General features: G+C 33.2%; 2 protein-coding genes across 4 annotated transcripts; one reads left to right on the top strand and one right to left on the bottom strand.

Annotated features, from left to right (window-relative positions):
- Positions 1–309: 309 nt before the first annotated feature.
- Positions 310–4,982, bottom strand: LOC125824867 (arginase 1, mitochondrial). Of its 3 annotated transcripts, none has more exons than XM_049504215.1 (7): positions 4,742–4,982; positions 3,673–3,833; positions 2,806–2,965; positions 2,439–2,572; positions 1,482–1,691; positions 1,176–1,286; positions 310–858 (listed from the first exon to the last, which is right to left on the bottom strand). In XM_049504215.1, exons 2-7 carry the CDS (start codon positions 3,811–3,813, stop codon positions 598–600), a joined length of 1,017 nt encoding a protein of 338 aa, XP_049360172.1. In that variant the 5' UTR covers positions 3,814–3,833; positions 4,742–4,982; the 3' UTR covers positions 310–597. The 3 variants fall into 3 exon arrangements, with proteins under 3 accessions (XP_049360172.1, XP_049360174.1, XP_049360173.1); XM_049504217.1 differs by having other exon boundaries at positions 3,673–3,824; positions 4,742–4,779; XM_049504216.1 differs by lacking the exon at positions 4,742–4,982 and adding an exon at positions 4,009–4,083.
- Positions 4,983–16,151: 11,169 nt separating this feature from the next.
- On the top strand, positions 16,152–20,598 carry LOC125824861 (uncharacterized). The gene is given in 4 exon segments (XM_049504209.1): positions 16,152–17,127; positions 17,130–17,695; positions 18,729–18,918; positions 20,459–20,598. Coding segments are annotated over 4 exon segments (1,860 nt in total). The 3' UTR covers positions 20,587–20,598.
- The last annotated feature ends 1,816 nt before the right edge of the window (positions 20,599–22,414 follow it).

Here is a 22,414-nt window from a genome sequence, read left to right as displayed (position 1 = left end):
AATAAATAATGTTCTATCACGCTTATAACATGTAAAAAGTTAAAATTAAGTTTGAACCCACATAAAATCACATATACCCGCAACCCACCCCGCCCCACATTAATTTTTAAAAAACTCACTTCAACCTGCCCCGCATCCGACCCGCACCACAAAACCTTAAACCCATCCCGCCCCACATAGCCTTAAACCCACCCCGCCCCGCCCCATTTCCATCCCTAGCTATTTTACAACACTATAAAAGATTCAAAACTCCATACACAACAGAACACCACAAAATTTGCACCACTTTCCATATATAAGTGTCACAGGAGGAACTGCAAATATAGCTTATTTTGGGAGGCAAGTTTACAGATAATCCCAATCAGTGACATGAAATAATCCTCCTTGCAATAGGAAACTGAGCATCTACCAGACCTATCTAATACTTCGATTTTAAGTCCTAGTATGCTTTTAGTTTTAGAGTTACAATAAGGTGAATAAACACTTCCTTTGGTGCTTATTCTCTGTTAAACTTCCCCAGTAAAGATGAGTACAAATCTAGCGGTCTCTATAGGATGCATGGTACTTCTTCCTTCATAAATTTAGAATTACTGCAGGTCACTTGGATATCTTGGCAGTAAGTTCTCTTACCAGCTTTGCAGCAACCATTGCAGTCATGCCATCAACAGTATCACGCTGTGGGTTGAACTCAACGACATCAGCACCAACAACATCAGCTTGAAGGTTATGCAGTATGTTTAGAACATCACGGAAAGAGAGACCTCCTGGTTCTATATGAGATACTCCAGGAGCAAATGCTGGATCCATACAGTCAACATCCACTGAGATATACACGCCCTTCACACCTTCGCCAAGTTTCTGAATGTACAAGAATAATATTTAAACAATTAAGATTATCAATGAAGCAAATAAATAACGAAATTCCAGCGTATAGACAATGGAAGACTAGCAGTTGCTACATTTGGTAAGTAACCGCAAAAAATGAAATTGAAGGGGATCATAGCTTATAGTAGGATATACAGAGACTGAGAAAGAAATATGAGAGTATTATGCATCTGGAATAGACTCAGCATACTCAGAATTCCTCAAGTGATGAACACATTTGCAAGTATATAATTTGGACAGAAAACACAAGAGGGTAAGGAAAAGGAAAGCGAAGGTAAAGAAATACAGACCAGATTCTCCAAAAATTGTCGGTCTTGGGAATATGTTCGCATTTCATATTGCTCCACACCGAACCTTTTTCCTTGTTCTCGACCTTCTTTATTAATTGATCTGATTCCCACCTACAAACAAGATCAACTGTTCTGGTAAACAATTTGTATTGTTTATGCTTGCGGGAATAAGCTCCTTGTAAACCCAAAGAGTACATCATTATACAGCTTATCCTATCACAACAAAGATTGTTTCATAGCATAAACCAAGAAATAGCATACAAAGTTATACATGTTTAGCTTGTCTATAGAAAGAACTTATATTACTTGCAAAAGCCGTCGAGCATAACCACCCTCCATTATTCGTGCAAAGCTTGACGCATGTGAGTATTTGTTTCCTTCAAAGGCATGATAAATGTCAGGATGAGCATCAAGGTGAAGGATATCAATAGGTCCTCCAAGCTTTTCAGACACAGCTCTTACAACAGGATACGATATAGAGTGATCGCCCCCTAACACCAAGGGGCGCAATGGATTCTGAAAAAGTCAAAATGGGAATTAAAATAAGCAAAAAATGTTAGAACTGAAGCATACAGGCCTTGCTAAGAAGAGAATACTTTGAGTAGACTTCCTAATTATGACAATATTTTATCCAGTCATCATAGTATATTTCGATTCAGAAGCAAGGGGAAGTCATACAATAACAGTGAGTATTGATGCTTCATTGAATAATAGTTGGGCAGAAAATCTTTCATGCAACAAAAGATCTTTCTCTTGTTCACAATGAGATGAAAAAATTGGCAGGATTACTGTAGCACAGAGAAGGCACAATAGTTTGATGCCTTAACACATAGACATCCGTTAACAGTCTTGAGCAGGTCCTTCCAGCTTCAAAAATCATATTATGGATAAAAGAGCTCCTTTGAACAACATATGAGGTCATGAAGACAATTCACTTTTTCCTTTCTAACTTTTCATAGACATATGGATGAAGGCGAGAAAGATAATTTTACTCTGGTAACTCTGAACAATATAATGAAGAGATACAATTAAAGCCAAAATTTCAGTATGGACTCAGACATTGTGATAAAATTTCTGCTTTTTCTGGCTTTGGATGGGGAGATCGGGTCTTAGAAGTCTGATATATCATTATAATAAAAATGATTTTGGTAAATTTCCTAATTTAGTGGGTGCAGGAGCCAAAGGCCTATGGTATTAGTATGCTTCCCCTGCAGAAAGGACACAAATACTTCCCCAGAAGTTATTACATAAATTATGGTTTACCTCGTCCATAACTAGCTTGACAGATTCACTTATGATACTCATCAACCTATCATCATCTACGCCTGCATCTCGTAACTCTTGAACAGGCACATCACCAACATCAGTTAAGATGCGTGGATCATCTAATTCTTTTCCTGCACAATAGAAATAACTGCATTGTTTTGTTTTCTCCATAAAGATGAACCAAAATCTCAACCAGAACAGATAAATATTGAATAGAATGAGTATAAAGCTTAACCCACTATTTACTGATTATTTGATTGTGATTGATAAATCCCTAAAACAAAATTAGTGTTTTGAAACTCATCTTGTCCAAAGTAAATAATGTGAAGAACAATCGTTTCAACAGATAAATAACTTTACTTACCTTCCTCAGTTGTAGAGTTTGTACTGCCACACCACATAGCCTCTCGTATGCGAGGAGGAGCAAATGCTGGCCCCTGGAGAAATGAAGAGTTATGTCCCAGAGGAACTCCAAGAAGAGACGTTGAGGCTACAGCACCTCCAAGAGCACGGACAAGCTCTCCCTATAAAAGTAACTTGAAAAGATCAGGACGGAAATAAATCACTCATTCACGTGTAAATGGTCTTATAGGAAACAATTCACTACAGCAAACCAGTAGGTCAATCCAAATGAGAACCAACAACCCTTAAAAGGTAGCTAATGTCTTGTAAGAGAATACCGAAGTAGCTGCTTGTCTTCTTTCTCTCCCTTCTCCCCTGACAAACCTATGTTCTATCTATCCTTAATCATGATGAAGAAATTGCCCATTATCATATTAGGATACAACTACCACTTGCCCATTTCATTTGTGTGACTATATTAAGTGACAATGCAGGGACACAGATCAGGCAGTAGGGAAACAATACAAAAATTCTTGAAATATCTCTGGTGCTGACAAAATTTTTAGTCATGCTTATCAATTCCAATCACATGTAGAACTTTCTTTTAAAATGACATTGACACTATTGTCATAAGTAAACTAATTTACATGAGAACTAGCAGGTGCTGAATTTATACACACCATCAAGGATCACCAAGATAAACCAGAAGAAAGCTTCCACATCACTGTTGTTAAGCTGTTAGTTCAAGAGCTTTTACACAAAGGTTCTACTCACGATATTAATTCATTAATTAGTTAAATGTAGTAAAAGAAACGAACTAAGTGATACTAATGTGAAGCATGTCATTATGAGCCCCACTCAAAATAACATTCTTCCAAGCCATACATACCTTAAGTTTTGCTCTTTCACGAATAAGTGTAAGAGATGCCTCTATAACACGATTCTGTCCTTTTTCCACCAATTCTTTTGGAACATTTGACGCGTGCAATTTCTGCATATAATGGATTCCCATTCTTCCAGCACTCTTCATATTTGTTTATTCTGATTATCCTACAAAACCCAAACAAAATAAAATTAAAAAAAATTCCCCAGAAATCCAAAGCTGCAAAGTAGACAAGAATCCCAAAGAGGAACTGACTAGGCATGAGGTTACACAACAAATGAACCAGATAAAATAAGTTATCTATCTTCAACAGTACCATGTTTATGAGCAAACACAAATTACCCTGTCCTCTCCTATTGATATCCCCCAAAAGAGAGAGCACAATTTATTTTGCATCCTCCACAAGCATGCTAAGATTTCAAGCAAATCACAGGAAAAAGTTTCTGCTTTTTCAAGAAGAGCTTGTCACCTTTGCATTAGTTTCTGGTAAAAATTTTGTTGTCTACAAAATTGTTAACATACTGAAAGGTATAGTAATGTTGAGTCATGTCATCAAACTACAACATGCCTAGTATAATCCCACAGGTTGGGTCGGTGGTGTAGAGTGTACTCAAACCTTACTCCTACTGTATAGGTCGCTTCCAATAGACCCTCTGCTCAAAGAAAGCAAAAGCGCAACATCTATGAAGACAAATGGAAAGCAAAAGGGAATCAAGAAGATTTTGCAGCGCATCTACCTGTGTAAACCAAAAAGGAAAAAGAAGATGCCAAAAAGGAAACTTTATCTCCTCAACCCAAACCCATGTCCATATATACAATTTCCAGTTCTTAGCTATTCTTTGGTTAATCACCAAAAAAAGAAAGCAACTTTCTTTCAATTCCCATTATTATTTCCAAAAATGGTTTGATAAAAGAGTTAAACTTTTCTCAACAACCAAACAGAGTCCCACAAATAGTAAACCCAACAACAAAGGTACTCAAATTTGGGAATTATTAAAAGACACCAATAAATTCAAGAACAAAAGGTTAATTCTCATAAATTAGGTATCAAGAGAAAGAAAGTGATATATCATACCTACAACTGCAAGAAAGAGTGATAAGAGCAAAAAAAGAAGGCAATCGCAGAGTTTAAGAAAGAGTTGAATAGAGGTAAAGAAGAGAAGACTTGCAGTCGTTTTTAGTAGTGTAATGGGATTTGGTGCTTGCAGAGAATGGAGTATGAAAATGGAAATATTGTTAATAGGCAACGAAGATTAGCACAATTTACACGTAATCACCGACTGATTAAGCCAATCCATTTCTCTCGTGAAAGGGACATATCCAACCAACATACTAAAATAATAGTATAGGATAGTTATCTAAGTTTTTTTCCTTAATTTAATGGGGTTGTAGGTGGGCGGGTATAGGGTTATTGGGTGGATCCGGGGTTGGATTGACATCTAATAAGTTTAGGTTAATTATAAATTACACTAATAAAATCGTGTCATGTAATAAATGAAATTATTTTTTATTGTTAAGTGTTGCTGTAAAAAAATAAGGGTATTTCAGATATAATAGGTTGACATCAAGAGAATTTTAGAGCCAAAAGGTAAACAAATGGTATTTTTATATCAAATTCAATAGTTTAAAAATATTCTAGGTCATTTTCGGAATATTTTATAACTTTTTCACCTCTTAACTTAATTGCAAGCTGAGTTATAAAGTAAGTTAATTATCTAATTGATTATGATATTATGGGTAAAGACTATGTCATAAATATTATCCTTGTAACGATAAAAATTTAAAGGACCAAATCAATGATATAGTTATTATTCATAATATATGTAAGGATGTATGACCTACGGTAATAATAGTTATTAAGAAAATATGTAAGGATGTTTTGATCTACTGAAACTATTGATATTTCAATGCAGCTAAGGGGAGAAAAAACCTTTATGCATAATTTATCATGAAATCTAAACTATGCCTTCATATTTATGTGAGGTTTATCCAGCTTCAATTACATTTTTTAATTTCAATAACTTTCTATTATCAGTATACTAAAAAAAATAAATTAATAAGTTGCATTCAATATTATATTAAATAGCATTAACCAAATTCATGTAATAATTATCAAATACATAGAAAGAGCCATTGTTTACAGGGGCGGAGCTACAGTGTTAAATGGGGATTCCGATGAATCCACTATCTTTTACATAGACTCAATATACGTACTAAAAAATCTTGTACAATATATGTAAATAGTGTGTGCGAGCCCATAACAAACAAAGGTGAGTGGCGCAGTGATAAGTGGTAAGCACGCGAGCAGCTCTGATTTCTTTGGACGGGGGGTCGAATCCCACTGTCAACTATTCAATTTTTCCAGATTTTTTTATTTTCGATTAAAAATTGTGCTTTGTGCCTATCTTTTACCTTCCTTTAATTCACTTTTTCCTATATAGATTTTTCTAAAAAAAATTCAAACAATAAAACAGAAAATTGATAATTAAAAATAATAAAAAAGTAGTCATACTCCAAAACAACACCTGATTATTAATTTCAAAATAGATAATTGTAAGTAACAAAATATAGTGTTATACTCTAAAACAACATCTCACTAATGATTTCTTTTGAAACATTCAATAAAATGTTAAATTAAATTTAGATAGGGTTCTAATTTTTACTACCGACTTCATTGCTACTGCTTGTTGTCAAAGTGCAGACCTCTGCCCCGGTAAGTACTATTTACTCATCAGTTCCTTCTCAGCTCTCCCTTTTCTCTTTTTTTATTTATTTGTCTTTACATTATATAACAATTTATTCAAAGATCTTATTTTTAATCTTTGATTTTAGACTGTTCTACGTATTAATAATTTATTACATTAATTAAGTTATTGTTTGCTTCTCGAAACTTCAACTTTCAAGGTAAGAGTGGCTCAATGTGAAGCAAGTAAAACCTTCCCTTTAGTTCCAAAAATATTAATGATGAATTTAATAATTTTAATTTTACTTAAAATAATATTTGAGATTGTAGAAAAAAATGTTCAAAATTTATACTAAAATATAACACTTATCTACCTTTTACCAAATAATATTTTAGAACTTTGAAATAAATAACTCAAATCTTCATATTAATAAATGAAATATTTGAAAGTATACCAAATGATGCATCATTTTTGTTTTCAAAACATAACAACTTGTCGAGTGCAATTGTAATGATATGTGTATATGTTTGTTGTTATGTATATATAGATATATATAATTGTTTATAATTTAATGATTGTTATATTAGACTAATATGTTGTTCTGTTTTAAAATTTAGAACCCACAAACATCAAATCTTGGTTTCGCCTCTGATTGTTTACTATTATAAATATAGAAACTTATGGTTCAAACAAATAATTCAAGTTTAGGTGGCAAGGGATAAATAAAGACAAAAAGAGACCATTGATTAGTGAAGATGATAGCAAAATGACTTTGGGAATCAACTTTTTTCATTATATTAGGTAACTTAGTACAAAATTTTAGCATCATCACAAAGTCTTTGTGAATATATGTCGTTGTAAAATAAAGGGATAAGGGTCTGAAAAATACCCCAACTTTGGTCGGATTTGCTGTTGCGATACTAAACTTTCATAATGACTTATTACCTCCCTAGACTATTTAATACCTTATTTTTTTACCCCCTGAACTATTTAATAGTATTTTAAAGGTTTATATGTGCCCACATGGACACATTAATATTTATAATTTTGCATTATTTTTTATGTCCACGTGGGCAAATATATATGTTTAAAATACGGTATTAAATAGCCTAGGGAGGTAATAGGTCCTCATAAAAGTTTAGTATCGCAACAACAAATCCGACCAAAATTGGAATATTTTTCGAACCCTTATCCCTAAAATAAATGATAAGTCTCAAAAGATCTTGATATATAACCAATTGTGTACGTATATGTTAATGTTAGTATTGATAGACTGCTTAAAGAACTCTATAACTTAGTTTTTATTCTTTTTGTATGTTTTAATTTTTAATTCATAAAACAGAGCAAGTCATTTAATATATTATACCAAATTTATCATTTACAATATGTTGGGTTAAATTTTTGAGATAAACGTATAAAACACGTTTTTAAAACTAGTATTTAAATAATCTTAGGATAATTATCTAAGTGTTGCATATTATAGAAAAAATATTTTCTAGGAAAAATGTTTTTTTGAAAAAATAGGTGTATCTCAGATTATTGTGTTTGGTAAGTTAGCCGTTTATTTTTTTAACAAGTTGGGCGAATTCAATTCCCAATGCCGTATCACACAGTTCTATGTGTCATTAACGCAATTGTGCGGCTGACACCCGCCCATTGGCCAACTTCTATGTTAGGTGTTAACATCATTATGGTTAAATAACACATCCGTCTACTTTTAATTATCATAATTTTTTTTTAGAGTCAAACGATAACAATTTTTATTAATATTTTACGACGTATTTTTTTATCATATTGATATGCAAAAAATTAAAATTTATAGTATTTTTCGTATAGTCTTTGAATATCTAAATTTTTAATTTAAAATATTAAATTAACGTAATTTAATTTAACTTTAAAAATTAGTCATATTGATTTTCAAAACGTAACATGACAATTAAAAGTGGACAGAGGGAAGTAATGAAGTCCACAATTAAAATTCAAATACTTGAACTTTTCAAGTACCTTTTGAATATAATGAGATTGAGACAATGCTAGACCGTTAGGAGTTTTGTGAATCTTTATTCCCAATATCAAATCGGCTACTCCTAGATCTTTCATATCAAACTTACTAGCAAGCATATGCTTAGTAGATTTTATATTGGCAATGTCCTTGCTCATTATTAGCATGCCATCCACATATAGGCATACAATGACTTCCTGACCCATAGTGTCTTTAATGTAAACACATTTATCACACTCATTGATCTTAAATCCATTTGACAACATGGTTTGATCAAACTTTGCATACCATTGTTTCAGTGCTTGTTTTAGTCCATAAATTGACTTAACAAGTTTGCATACTTTCTTTTCTTTGCCGGGAACTACGAAGCCCTCAGGCTGTTTCATGTAGATTTGTTCCTCCAACTCTCCATTTAAGAATGCGGTTTTCACATCCATTTGATGGATTTCAAGACCGTATACTGCAGCTAGGGCAATTAACATCCGAATTGATGTAATCCTAGTCACTGGCGAGTATGTGTCAAAATAATCAAGACCTTCTTTCTGTCTAAAACCTTTGACAACAAGTCTTGCTTTATATTTGTCAATAGTTCCATCATATTTCATCTTCTTTTTGAAAATCCATTTAGAACCCAAAGGTTTATTCCCTGGAGGAAGATCAACCAACTCTCAGGTATGATTGCTTAAGATTGATTCAATCTCACTATTGACAGCCTCCTTCCAAGAGGTTGAGTCGCTAGACAACATCGCTTCCTTGAATGTTTGAGGCTCACTTTCAAGAAGGAATGTTACAAAATCAGATCCAAATGAAGTAGCTGTCCTTTGACGTTTACTGCGCCTTGGACTCTCTTCATTGGTTTCATTCTCTTTTGGTTCTTCTCGAGGTTGTTTAGACCCCCCACTAGATGACTCAAGTCTAGTTTTATACGGATAGATATGTTCAAAAAATTTAGCATTATCTGATTCCATTACCGTATTATCATGAATATTCGGATGTTCGGACTTATGAACCAAAAATCGACATGCCTTACTATTTGTGGCATATCCAATGAATACACAATCCACAGTCTTAGGCCCTATTTTCACCCTCTTAGGTATAGGAACTTGGACCTTGGCAAGACACCCCCACACTTTGAAATATTTCAAGTTGGATTTTCTACCTTTTCATTTCTCATATGGAATAACATGTGTCTTCGTATGAGGCACTCTATTAAGTATTCGATTTGCTATAAGGATAGCCTCCCCCCACAAGTTTTGTGGTAAACCTGAACTTATAAGTAAGACATTCATCATTTCCTTTAAAGTTCGGTTTTTTCTGGTTTTTTTCGATTTGAAAGTAATAATTTTTTTAATGACATACGTATCTCGATAGAAACAAACACCTAGAACATGAACAATCCACATAAAAGCTATAGACGGTTCAATTAAGTAATACTAGAGTTATTATTACACAAACAAAGTGATTCAATTAAGAGAAAATGTGACTATCTTATGTGGCCGGGTAGGGTAGGTAAAGACTAAAATAAATGATTTTAATGGATTTGGACTTATGATTGTAATAGTTGGGCTTGAGAAAATGCTAAAGTTAAAGACTTAAGTTAATTAAAATTTTACAAAATATTTATATTTTATTTATGAATAATATATAAATAGTTATAAAATTTATATATCTAATTTGTCGGTTCGGTTTGGTTATTTTTGTTGTTGTTTTTTAGTAAAATCATAACCAAACCAAATAGTATCGGTTTTCAAAATTTAAAACCAAACCAAATCAAATATCAATTTTTTAATCGATTTGGTTTTCTAACCATAACCATGAACAACCCTAACTATTATTACTAAAAAATGGGAGCCCTCAAATTTGGGGGACACGGATGCCTCATTTTTAAAGGGATTGAGCCGCCCATGTTTGGTACGGTACTTGGCTTCTCATATTCATCATGAAATAGGATCATTGTCAGTACAGAGTATAGATGTATCACTATATGAAATTTTTACGAAGAAACTGAACCATTTTCATCAAACTTCCACTCGATTTACTAAAGCGCATAAACAATTTGCCGTAGATTTTTCAAAATTGAAATTGAATGTTACCTTCGAGAGATGGAGATGAGGTAGATTTTTTTCATCCTTAGCTTGAAGAACCTTTTCAGAAATCAATATCGAATTTCTATAATTAACGAACCCTAACCGAATTTATAATAGGGAAATTTTTCAAAATGTCAATATTTTGACATTTAATAGGACCTATTAGCCACACTTTCAATATTTATTTAAAATGCCAATATTTTAGTTTGTTATATATTTGATTTATCTATTTTTTATTTGTTTGATTTGCAAGAATACAATTATTTAATAGCAGAAAGGAGAAAATTGAGGGAGAGAATATTTTTTTTATAAAAAATGAAAATATCACTTAAAATTCTCATCAATTACAATTTCAAAGAAATCCCCTTTTCTCATCCGATTGGATCAACAATTTCTTTTTTATTATGTTTTCATCGTAATTGTATACCAATAATCTTTACATTTTATCTGCTCACTTTACCATTCAAATTAAAATTGATATTTCACTTTCATAATGAAAATTAAAAATTGTATCCCAGACATGACTGCCAATTTTTTTTTATTGTACTACAAAAATATTACTGGTTGTATCCCAATATAATCTAAGCACTACATATGAATATGATTTATGAAATGATACAAGATTCTGAAAAAAATAAATAACATACATGATGAAAATAATACAAATTGTTGAGGACGGATACAATATTCTAAGAAAATACAAATTGATTGTGAAGGAAATAGGGTACAAGATTTTGGAAAAAAATAATAGCATACATAGTGGAAATAATACAATTTGTTGAGGAATGATACAATATTCTAAAATGAAATACAAATTGATTGTGAAAAAATAGGATACATCTATGCTTAGAAAATATAAATCCGTTTGACATACCTATTGGGATGACTACAAACTAAAAAAAGAAATACAATGTTTTAAATAAAAATACAAATGTTGAGTAAAAGAAAACAATTAACAAACAACAATTAATATGAATACAATTTTTGCAATCTTCTTATCTGACTCTCTCTTTCTTCTTCTTCGTCTGCTATGTTCCTTTTTTCTGATTTTTTGTCACCAAATCCTTATTCACTTGTGCATTAGTAACCCTATAAGCAAAATTTCAAAATTATTAAATATGAATGTATAAAAGATCAAACAATATATGATGTATGAATGTTAATGTAGTAAATATGAAAACAAATCACAAGTTTGTGAAAAAAAAAAATGAAAGTTGCGGAAGAGAGAGAAGCGGAAGACGAAAAAATGAAGAACAATTGGAAGAGGAAATTAGATGTGAGAGATTTATTTTTTTTGAAAAAATATGAGAGAGAATTGTTGAAAAACGTGTGAATAAGGGGAAAAAAAATCTATGTGTGTGTGAGAGAGAGGGAGGATAGAATGTGGGTAAAATATTTAGTGAGAGAAAAGTGGGTAATGAAGTCTTTTTTTCCTTTTTAATAATAATTGGGTAAAAAAGTGGACTGATTTGAGAAAAAAAAGGAAGGTAAATAAATTATATTATCATACATTATATTTGCTAAAATATTGATATATTGACATTTTTAATAATTAATTTAAAGTGTATATGTTTTTAATAATTATGTTAGGAATTTTGACTAGTTTGCTAATCAAATATGTAAATACAAATGCATGTGAATTCTCAGAGCTTTGGGCTCAATAATTATGGCCCAGTGTATGATTTTCGATTTATAGACTCAATAAGTGTGTATCATAAGGTGTAGTGTATGATGTTGATTTAAGTGTATCATAATAGGTTGTTGTTATTTTGCTATGGTCAATTGAGTATCTAGAATAAATTATACTTAATTTTACACTTAATTTTGATTTTATATATCCGAGCAACATGTGTCCGGCGAGGATCAAAATGTAGAACAAGTGGTAATTTTGAAAACTCGCGGAATTGCCCATTAATTAAACCCCAAGCCCCAACTTGACTCAAGGGACAAGGATTGGAGGTGATTTATACCTCTGCCGCCAAAGCTATTGAATAACGAACCGTTCATCCTTCATGGGAGATAAAAGTCGAAAGCTGCATATATATATATATATATATACTTGCAATGTTTTTAATTAGCTAACCAAAGTGTTGTTTTGATATAAACTTATGAGAGATAATATCTCATATGGTCACTCGAAAGTCACTTAACTTTGATTTTTAATTCAAAAGTCATCAATAGAAAGTCACTCAACCTATTTAACTGATTTTTTTCAATATAAGTACAGTTGTATGCAAAATGTCTTCCTTTAACTAGCTATAAAGGACACTCATGATTCAAGTAGGATGTTCTCTGAATACTATTTTGAACTTCATGCCCCTCTTTTCATCTAGCGAATAGTTCATGGCTGAAGAAGCAACGGATGAAGGCATGCATAGGCAAGTATGTGATGCAGTGTTGTTAGAAGTGAATATCCAAGAGTTTGGAAGGCAATATAAGCAACAATTTGGTGATACAAGCTATATATAAGCTAGCATGAACTGTATTTCTCAATTAAACCTTGCCATGTCAAGGCCTAAATTTAAATTCCGACGTCGCTATGCCTTTCATAAGATGGCAGCTAATGAAATGTTTTGAATTCAAACAAAAAGAAAAGGTCAACTTCCAACTTGTTGTGTTTTCCTTTTGACAGAAGAATAAAAAAAATATCTCACATCCCCTTAAACCCAAATACAAATGCTCTTGGAAAACATAATGATAAAAACCTAAAATAAAAACAAAACAAAGCATTCCTTTGTTCACATGTAATGAGATCAGACAGTTGAATTACAGACTTTAACAGCTAAATATGTCAAAGCTCAGTAGTTGGACTTGGGAACCAGATTGACACCACAAAAAGAAGCTCATATTAACGAGAGGCTTAGCTTCCATCATCCTTACTCCCATTGCTAAATTGTGTACGCAGGGTTAGCATTTTTCAACCTTCTCTCAACTTACCTTCTCTTATGATTATTCTTTTTCTTATTATTTGGAATAACAAAGAGTTTTTGCCAATGTAGTCTAAGATTCATATAGCCAAACCCAACTTGCTTGGGATAGAGACGTAGTTCTTGTAACATATTTTTTGTGCTTTTTCACTGGCTTGTTTATCCTTTGTAGTGACTTGTCTGGTTAAAATTGTTTCCTAGGTGCTACACTTGGAATTCCTTGTGTAAGTAGCTTTGAGAGAAAATTAGATAAAAAATGATTGATAAGTGACTAGGAGGTATTTTATAACATCAACAAAAAAGTCTAACTAGGAAGTCTTTGTCACAAGAAGAACCATTTTGCTATATTAAGGATCTTACTAATCCCTATAGCTTTTGTGTCTACTTGGTTTCATTGTCATCAGTCATCATCACAGTCATATGTTTCCATTTGCGAAAAACAATTTATAGGTGTTGTTAGGAAAGGCAAGCACAAAATAAATGTGGCGGAAGAAAATCCAAGTCAAAATTTTCCCTTCTATTTGAACCAAGAGAAGGCAAAATAATGCAGAATAAAACTGTTTGAGTAGCAAACAAATCAACTAAGCAAGCAAAATAAATCAACACACGAGACACTAAAGTATAATGTGGAAAACCTCTACGGTGTGAAGAGTAAAAATCACAAGGTCAAAGCTCCACTATAATCAACAAGAGATACAAAAGTGTTCTCCAAAATGGCCACCAACAAAGTGCCAAACAATGAACAACACAACTACAAGATAGCACCAAAAACTAGAGAAATAAAAGAAGCAAAAACACCAAACCCGCAGCTACTGTTCACGAACTAAAATCTGGAGCTACAGGACTCCAAATCACCCTCTCTCAGTTCCCAATCAAAGATTAAGTTGAAAAGAACAAGCTGTCCAAAAATCAGCTCTATCGGACAAGCAATGAAGCGAAAATCTGCATTTTCTCACTTTTCTCTTTATATGACTGCTCTCAATCTCTTGTGTTATCTACTCCAATAAGACCTAAAAGAAAGTCTTACCTATGCACCATAATATTGGGCTTATGGGTAAAAGTGAGCTACTCAAATTTGGGTTAAATTTATCCACAAAGAAAAGGAAGAAAAATCCAAAACCTTGAACTTTTATTTATCCACGTAGAAAGGAAAAAGGGCCCAAAACCCAACAGGTGTTCCATCATATTTGGAGCTTATGGCATTTTCCTCCATAGTGAGAGTTAAAACTACCTATTTAAAGGTGATATAAACATGTCAGGGAACAAATTTTGTCGTACCGTGTTCCAAATATCTTCTTCACTCTCTTTCCTTCTCCGCCTTGAGTTCCTTCTTCCTCCCTAGTTATTTGTTCCCTTCTCTCAGATGTCTAATTCACTTGTTCTCTTCTCCGCCTGTACCCTTCTCTTTTATATGTTTTCATACAAACTGCAGCATCTATACTAATGAATGATATAGTATGGATCTCATAGTTTTAATGTGTAAAACCGTGTTGCAAATATCTCCATTCTCTCTCTATCTCTTTCCATCATCCCGCTTGAGTTATCCTCCCAATGCAACAAAATCTATTCTAAACCTCTTATTTCATCTCATTCTCCTTTTCCCTGTTATTCCTTTTCTGCCACAAGTCCAGTTTCACTTCTTCCTTTTCACTGCTTGTGCCTTGCCCTCTTCCGTATCTCTTATTTCAATAGCGCCCACATCTTTTCTGCACCTCTTTCTTTATCTATCCAGCTCCAAATAGTTCTACATTATTTCCACAACAGATTTTTTCCATGCAGTTTTTTCTTCTATCTAAACTGCAGCAGCTCTGCTCCATCTAATCATTCATTATTTGATATTCAATTTATTTAAAGTCAGACTCACAAGTTCTATAAACCTTAGATATTTCAAGAGTGTAAAAGAATCTACATAACCCCTGACTGAAATCTCATGTTTCTTTTTTGCTAAAAGGAAGTCTTGCAAGTGAAGATATGGTTAATCAGGCTTGCCATGAGAATTGTTTCATGAAATTCATGACTAGCAAAAACGTGTACTACTATATCCACTTTGAAGCCAAAATATTCAAAAGATATAAGACAGTTCATGCCGGAGAAGTTATACTTCCAAAGGCACTAATGCTGGAGAAGTTACACTTCCAAAGGCACAAGTTCAGTAACACTTCCAAAGGCACAAGTTCAGTAGTGTATATCCCATACGATTTGCTAAATTACTTTATCTTCAACCTAATTATTTTAAATGGTTTCGTCAAGGCAAATACTTTTAAGCCTATGGACCACACTATTTATATGTGGTGTACACCAAATTATAACAAATTTAAAACATTATAGTATATGATGGCATAACATTAAGTGGGTCAGATTCAGTTAAAATTGGATAATTATAATTGATTTGGGGCTTTTCATCCAATTGAGGGACACAAATAATGAAATTAGTAACGACAGTGATAAGAATAACTTCATTTTAATGGGACATAATCCGCCAATAAAACAAAGCTGAAATGTATTTTTGACCATTTTCCCTATAAATTATCATAGGAGAAGTATTATATAGTGACGTGTTGTGTGTTACGATAATGGAAAGTTGAGCTACTTTCAAGATTTTATTGAAAGGTAGAGTTTTATGTCACTTAGAATTGAAAGTAAACTCTAGAACCTTAAACTCTAATTTGGAATCTCAAACTAGAAATTGGAACATTCCAAAAACTTCAAGAACTATTCCAAAATTCTTGCTCCAGAATATGGTTATGGTCGACAGTTGCAGAAACAAAAATAGAACAGAAGAAATATGCCTCTTCTCCATCACAGAGCTCATCTTTCCTTCTACCGTCAACCTCTCTTTTTCTTCCCCACCACCACCAGAAAACTAATCCCAATTCTCTCCATGTCCACTTCATCATCACAAACAACTCATCAACAAGAAAAAGATGAAGAAACACAAGCTTCATTAGCCCAAGTCTTGAAGTACCATAAAGAAACGAAGCATTCCTTCACCAACTACGCTCGTGGCCCTCGTGGTCTTGATTGGGCAAATCAACCCAACCCTTTTCGCCGTTATGTTTCTTCTCCACTTATCCCTCTGTTACACCCTCCATATTCTGATGAATCTCCTCTTTACTCATCAGTTTTCAAGACTCTCCCTTTTCCTAAACCCATTTCGGATTCCACAATTTCTCAGCTTTTCTACGATTCTTTAGCCTTATCAGCTTGGAAATCGACTGGGTTTTCAACTTGGTCCCTTCGTGTAAACCCTAGTAGCGGAAATCTCCATCCAACTGAAGCGTATATTATTTGTCCACCTGTTGAAGCTGTATCAGACAAAGGTTTTGTGGCTCATTATGCTCCAAAAGAACATTCTTTGGAAATTAGAGCCCAATTTTCATCTGGGATTTTCACAAGATTCTTCCCTGAAAATTCTTTCCTTATTGGGTTATCTTCTATTTTTTGGAGGGAAGCTTGGAAGTATGGTGAAAGGGCACTTAGGTATTGCAATCATGATGTGGGTCATGCTATTGCTGCTGTTTCAATGGCAGCATCAGGGCTTGGATGGGATGTGAAAGTTCTAGATGGATTAGGTTACGAGGAGTTAGAGAAGTTAACGGGCGTTGAAAATTTTCCGAAGTTTAAAATCCCATCTCGGCCCGTGAAAGGGGCAATGCCAGAGATTGAGTTTGAGCATCCAGATTGTGTTCTTTTGGTTTTCCCTAGTGGTTTGAGTGAATTTGAAGTGGATTATAAGGAGTTAAGCTGCGCTATTTCGGAGTTTCAGGTTTGGATTGGAAGGGCAAGCCTAATGTGCTTAGTAAAGAGCACATTTGTTGGGATATTATATATAGAACAGCTGAAGCAGCGAAAAAGCCATTAACAATGTCTAATTCATCAGTAGTTGATCCATTTCAGAGTAGTGGAACATTTAGTGAAAGCTCTTATAAGGATTTAACTTTAAGGGAAGTAGTTAGAAAGCGGAGGAGTGCAGTTGATATGGATGGCTCTACCGCAATGTCCAAAGAAACATTTTATCAGATATTATTGCATTGTATGCCTTCTGGTTCACACGGTGGAAAGAAACATGTTAGGCAATTGGCATTGCCATTTAGGTCACTTGCTTGGGATAGTGAAGTCCATGCTGCTCTGTTTGTTCATAGAGTTGTTGGCTTGTCAAAAGGACTATATTTTTTGGTGAGAAATGAGAACCATCTAGATGATCTTAAGAAAGATACTAGACATGAGTTTAAATGGGTGAAACCAGATGGTTGTCCCGATGATCTTCCTTTATATGAGCTTGCAAGTGGAGACTGCAGGGAGCTTTCAAAACGATTGTCATGCCATCAGGTATGTATTTTCCGTTCTTTGATTTGATCATATTAATGGAGATTTTTATTTTTTTGATAAGTCATATTAGCTGGGATAAAAAATTACAAATGCTGGAATGAAACAGGACCAAATGGATCCGAACAGACATTGGAAATTCACAGAGCTTGCTCTATTTAGTTTGGGTTGAAGCTTTATTTTTCTTGTTGTTTGTTGTTCTTTGATATGAATACTGTGGCGGACCTATGTTGTGACTTATGGGTGCTTAAGCACCCACTGCCTTTTGTGACAACATTATTATTTATGTACAAAATTTAGTAATTCACTAAAATATATTAACTTGAGCACCCATTATATGAAGCAATTTCCGAGCTAAAAATAGTTGAGCACCCATGATACAAAATTTCTGGATCCGCCATTGTATGAATATATGATCATACTTGCAAATAACTTATACGTATGTGATTCAGTGCGTATTCTGTGATCAGATTCTCAGGACCAAAAGATATAGTGTCGTAACATGTTTTCGCTTCATATCCACAATTTCATCCCCCGCTTCTCTGTTATCTCGTTCTTATGTGCTTTTGCTCACAGATCCATCATCCATATTACAGTTATGGTTCCTATAATATTGTCTTTGTGGCATAAGTTTTCCGAAAAAGTTGTCATTATAAAACTAATAGTAAGATATATGAATAGTTATTACCATTGAAAAAGGAATCATGGTTGAGTAGCCGAAATTTTTTATTTCTTTTCCTCTCCTTCATACAAAGTGCTTTTATTATGTAGACTAGAATCTGAGTATTTTCCATTCTTCAACTAGAGATCAATGTGTCTTCCAGTGAAATAAAGCTAAAGACAAGGGTAAAACAAACTTTTTGCCCAACTTCATATATCTTGATGGCAAATAGAGATGATCTTTTACTTGTTTTCTCTCTATCAAATGGCATATTATATAGAATTGTGATGCTAGCTGAACTTTACAGTCAGATCAAGCTCATTTGTTGCTTGTCATGCTTCAAGTGACCTCTTTTTATGGAAATTTTTTGTACAGGACATTGCTTGTGATGGCTGCTTCAGCTTGGGCATGATTGCACATTTCGAGCCCACTTTGCGCAACAAGGGCTCCTGGATGTACCCACGGCTATTTTGGGAGACAGGAGTGCTCGGACAAGTTTTGTATCTTGAATCGCATGCAGTTGGCATCTCTGCTACCGGGATTGGTTGTTTCTTTGATGATCCTGGTATACCCTCCCTACCCTCTCTTTTCTCTTTAACTTGTAATAGAAGTGGTTGTTTCTTTGATGATCCTGGTATACCCTCCATACCCTCTCTTTTCTCTTTAACTTGTAATAGAAGTACTAGTCTCACAACACGTGGATGTTGCGTCATGCAGTATATATATCTGCAAATTAATATCATTACTAAAAAATAGGCTTTTGAGATCGTTATTTATATATATAGTTAACTATCTCCTCCATCTAAATAACAGTAAGTTTGAAGGCAAAGGACCTTAAAAGCCTTAAATGAAGCCAAGTATCAAATAATTGGATTGCTATTGTGTTGTAATGTTTTATTCTACAAAATTTTCCATGAAAAGTTCAGTTAAAGATATCCTTTTAGTTCGGGCTTCCAGCAAACTCTATTAGGTAGAGATTATAGAGAAGTCTCAAAGTCAAACTTACCATTGTTGAAGCATTAACATAGATTAGTCTCTTTCCTTGCAGAATCTTTTTTAGTAATAATTTCATGGAATTTGGACTCAGTAACATCTTAGAATTATAATTTCTGCTTAAGATGCGTAAAAAGATATACTGATCTAATTTCAGATATTGCCCGTTCCCAGTCTTAAAGACAAAAAGACACCTAAAAAGATATAAGGGAAAGGACAACCTGAACTTAGCATGTCATATCCTTCCAGTTCAGGTTGAACAAGTTATTAGCTTGTGTAATGATGCACCAATCAGTCCCCTCACCAATGACACACTTTCAATCCCCTTCCCCCAAAAGAAAAAAAAGGACAAGGGAAGAAAAGAATAAAGGAATTGAAAATAGATAGGCACCCGGGAAGAGGAAAAAATTCTTATAAGTCAGACTATGTACTGGTAGTAGTAAGTGGTTCACCTGTGTATGACTATACTATAGTTCAAAAAAAAATTCTAGCATCTCTTTCTGAAAGGAAAGAGTTGGTCACTGTCTACTTGAAGCAAGAGTATCACCACCATCTCTTTTCTTGAATAGGTAGATGTAAGAGGCTGGAGAATCATGAACACTGAATTAGAATTACAGAACAATAAGTTCTTGAAGGTAGAGTTAGAGACTGCGAGGTTCATCAGTGTAACACTTCATTATATATCTTTTTTTCTGATACATGTATTCAGGCATTAGTCTATCACAATCTGGTTGTAGGGTTAGCTTACTGTGGTTCATACTGTAAATCATTTTTTTGTGTAAAGACAATTCATTAACTTCTGTTTAAATCACCTTGTTTTTTCGATCTGTCACATAAAAAACTTTACGTATGTACTACTTCTGAAGCACAAAACATCTTAGTAATTTTATTAGTGAAATGTGAACCTGAACATATGCATTTATCATTCTTCAGGATCTTTTGTCATTTGACATGTGTGAATGAATATGGTATAATGTCCCTTTTTATCTTCCCCTTTCCTCTCCCAAATAATTAGCAAGTGGTGTCGTGTTTTGGCTTGATAACTTTATTCTACTAGATTAATTGAATGTTTAGTGCAACTAAACTGTTACCTTTTGTGTGATTGTTGCCAGTACATGAAATTCTTGGGTTGAAAGGATCAAAGTTTCAGAGCCTCTATCATTTTACAGTTGGAAGTCCAGTTGTTGACAAGAGGATAATGAGTCTGCCAGCATACCCAGGCCCAAGCGATGATGCATGATCTGGTTGTCTGACTCATTATGTCCAATTTCACAAACATAACAAGCTATTACATTCTGATTTTCACATAAATTAGGTAGCAAGAAGGTTCACTACTCATGTTTCTTCAGAGAAAAAAGGAGAAAATAAAAATCCTAAAACCTAAACGGTAGAAGAATATGTATGTCTTGACATGTTACATTGTATAGTCAGGAACCACAATTGAATCTATGTCCATAATGTTATCAACTTATGCTCATGCCAATCCCCATCATTGTACAGTTCTTCTTCCCTCTTTCAACCATTGCAACATCTCTTCTGACGTCTGTATGGATCCATATGTGGCTTGTTAAATTTCTGTTTTTTTTTATCTCTCGGTTCTGGTCTTTCTCTATAACTTCTAGAGCATCAATGAGTATAAGATGTGGCACTGCAGATATTAGTCATGAGGTGAAAGACTTTGAAGGGTGTACATTTACTGGTTGTTTTCGATTCATAGATAGTGAACACGTTCAGGTTACTGATATAAATTGTAGTTTCATATATTCAAGTCATTAACATTGATATTTTACATTATTTTCTCGCGATTTCTCCTCTCTTTCCCGACAGCCTTGCGAGTTTAAATTTATTGGCGAGTTTAAGTTTATTGGCAATGTTACTAGTGGTTGTTGGTGTTTTTTTTTATGGTCAGAATGATAACTTCTTTTGCTTAAATCAAAATGTTGCAGGGAGCTGTTGGTGTTACTATCATGAATGGCATTTTAAACATATTGTCTACAAAAAGTTTGTCTCACAGCTCAAGGGTATGATAGACATTCTAATTAAACAGGGTTTAAATTTTATTTATATAGATAAAAAAAAGTGTTAGATAATTTTTTTTTTTTTTTTTTTGTTGGATATAGTTACTGGGTTAAAAATGTTTGAAAAGCAAAAACGATTAGTATAAAGTATTTATCAATTTCTTGCTGGCCTAACTAAAAAGATAAAAAGAGTCGAAGGGTAGGGTTTTGTAACAGAGCTCTCACTATCCAATTTTCAGTTTGTAGTCAATTGTATAAGGTCAGCCATTCAATGATCTAATCATTACTAGAAAGAAAAAAGGCATCAAATGCATTCAAAAATTGATGATATTTTGTAAATAACTTTTTGAAATACTTTACAAAATAACTTACAAGTTATAAGTAGTTCAATCAGATAACTTACGGTTTACAAGCAGCTTAAAAGGTTTTATAATAACTTTTTAATTCTATAAATCACAAGCTAAATTAATTAATTTATAAATCAATCTCAAATCTCTTTTATTTATTTATTAATCAATCTCAATTCTCTTTTATTTATTAATTAATCTCAAAAGAAAGATAACCTTTCTCCCCAACTTCTTTCTCTACATTTTATTATCTTTGTAGTATTTTTATTACTTGTACTCTCTCCGTCTATTTCCATTTCTTTATCTAATACTTTAAAAATAAATATTTATTTTTATTGCCAATTTTAACCTATCAAAAAAACAAAAGTTTTGTGTGTTTTATCTACAAGTAAAAGTGAACAGAGTAAGTATCTCATAAACATGAGAATATTTTACTACTCTCTTTTTTTTTTTTTTAGTTGTTATAGTTTCTTTTTGAAAGTCAAATAAATTAATGTAATTTAAGGAGTACTACTTTAAAAATTAATAAAATCATAAAAAAACAAGAAAAAGGAATAGAGAGAAGAGAGTACTACGATACTATTTCCTCTGTCCCTAATTACTTGTCAATTTTTTCTTTTATAATTGTCCTTAATTACTTGTCCATTTTGATAAATCAAGAAATGACAAAATAATTTTACTTATTATACCCTCAATTAATTAC

This window comes from Solanum verrucosum, unplaced genomic scaffold (genome assembly GCF_900185275.1).
Source record: "Solanum verrucosum unplaced genomic scaffold, falcon-dt-bn FXZP01000080.1, whole genome shotgun sequence".
NCBI lineage: Eukaryota > Viridiplantae > Streptophyta > Magnoliopsida > Solanales > Solanaceae > Solanum > Solanum verrucosum.
The sequence above is the reverse complement of the archived record's forward strand: the minus strand, read 5'-3'. Positions and strand labels throughout refer to the sequence as shown.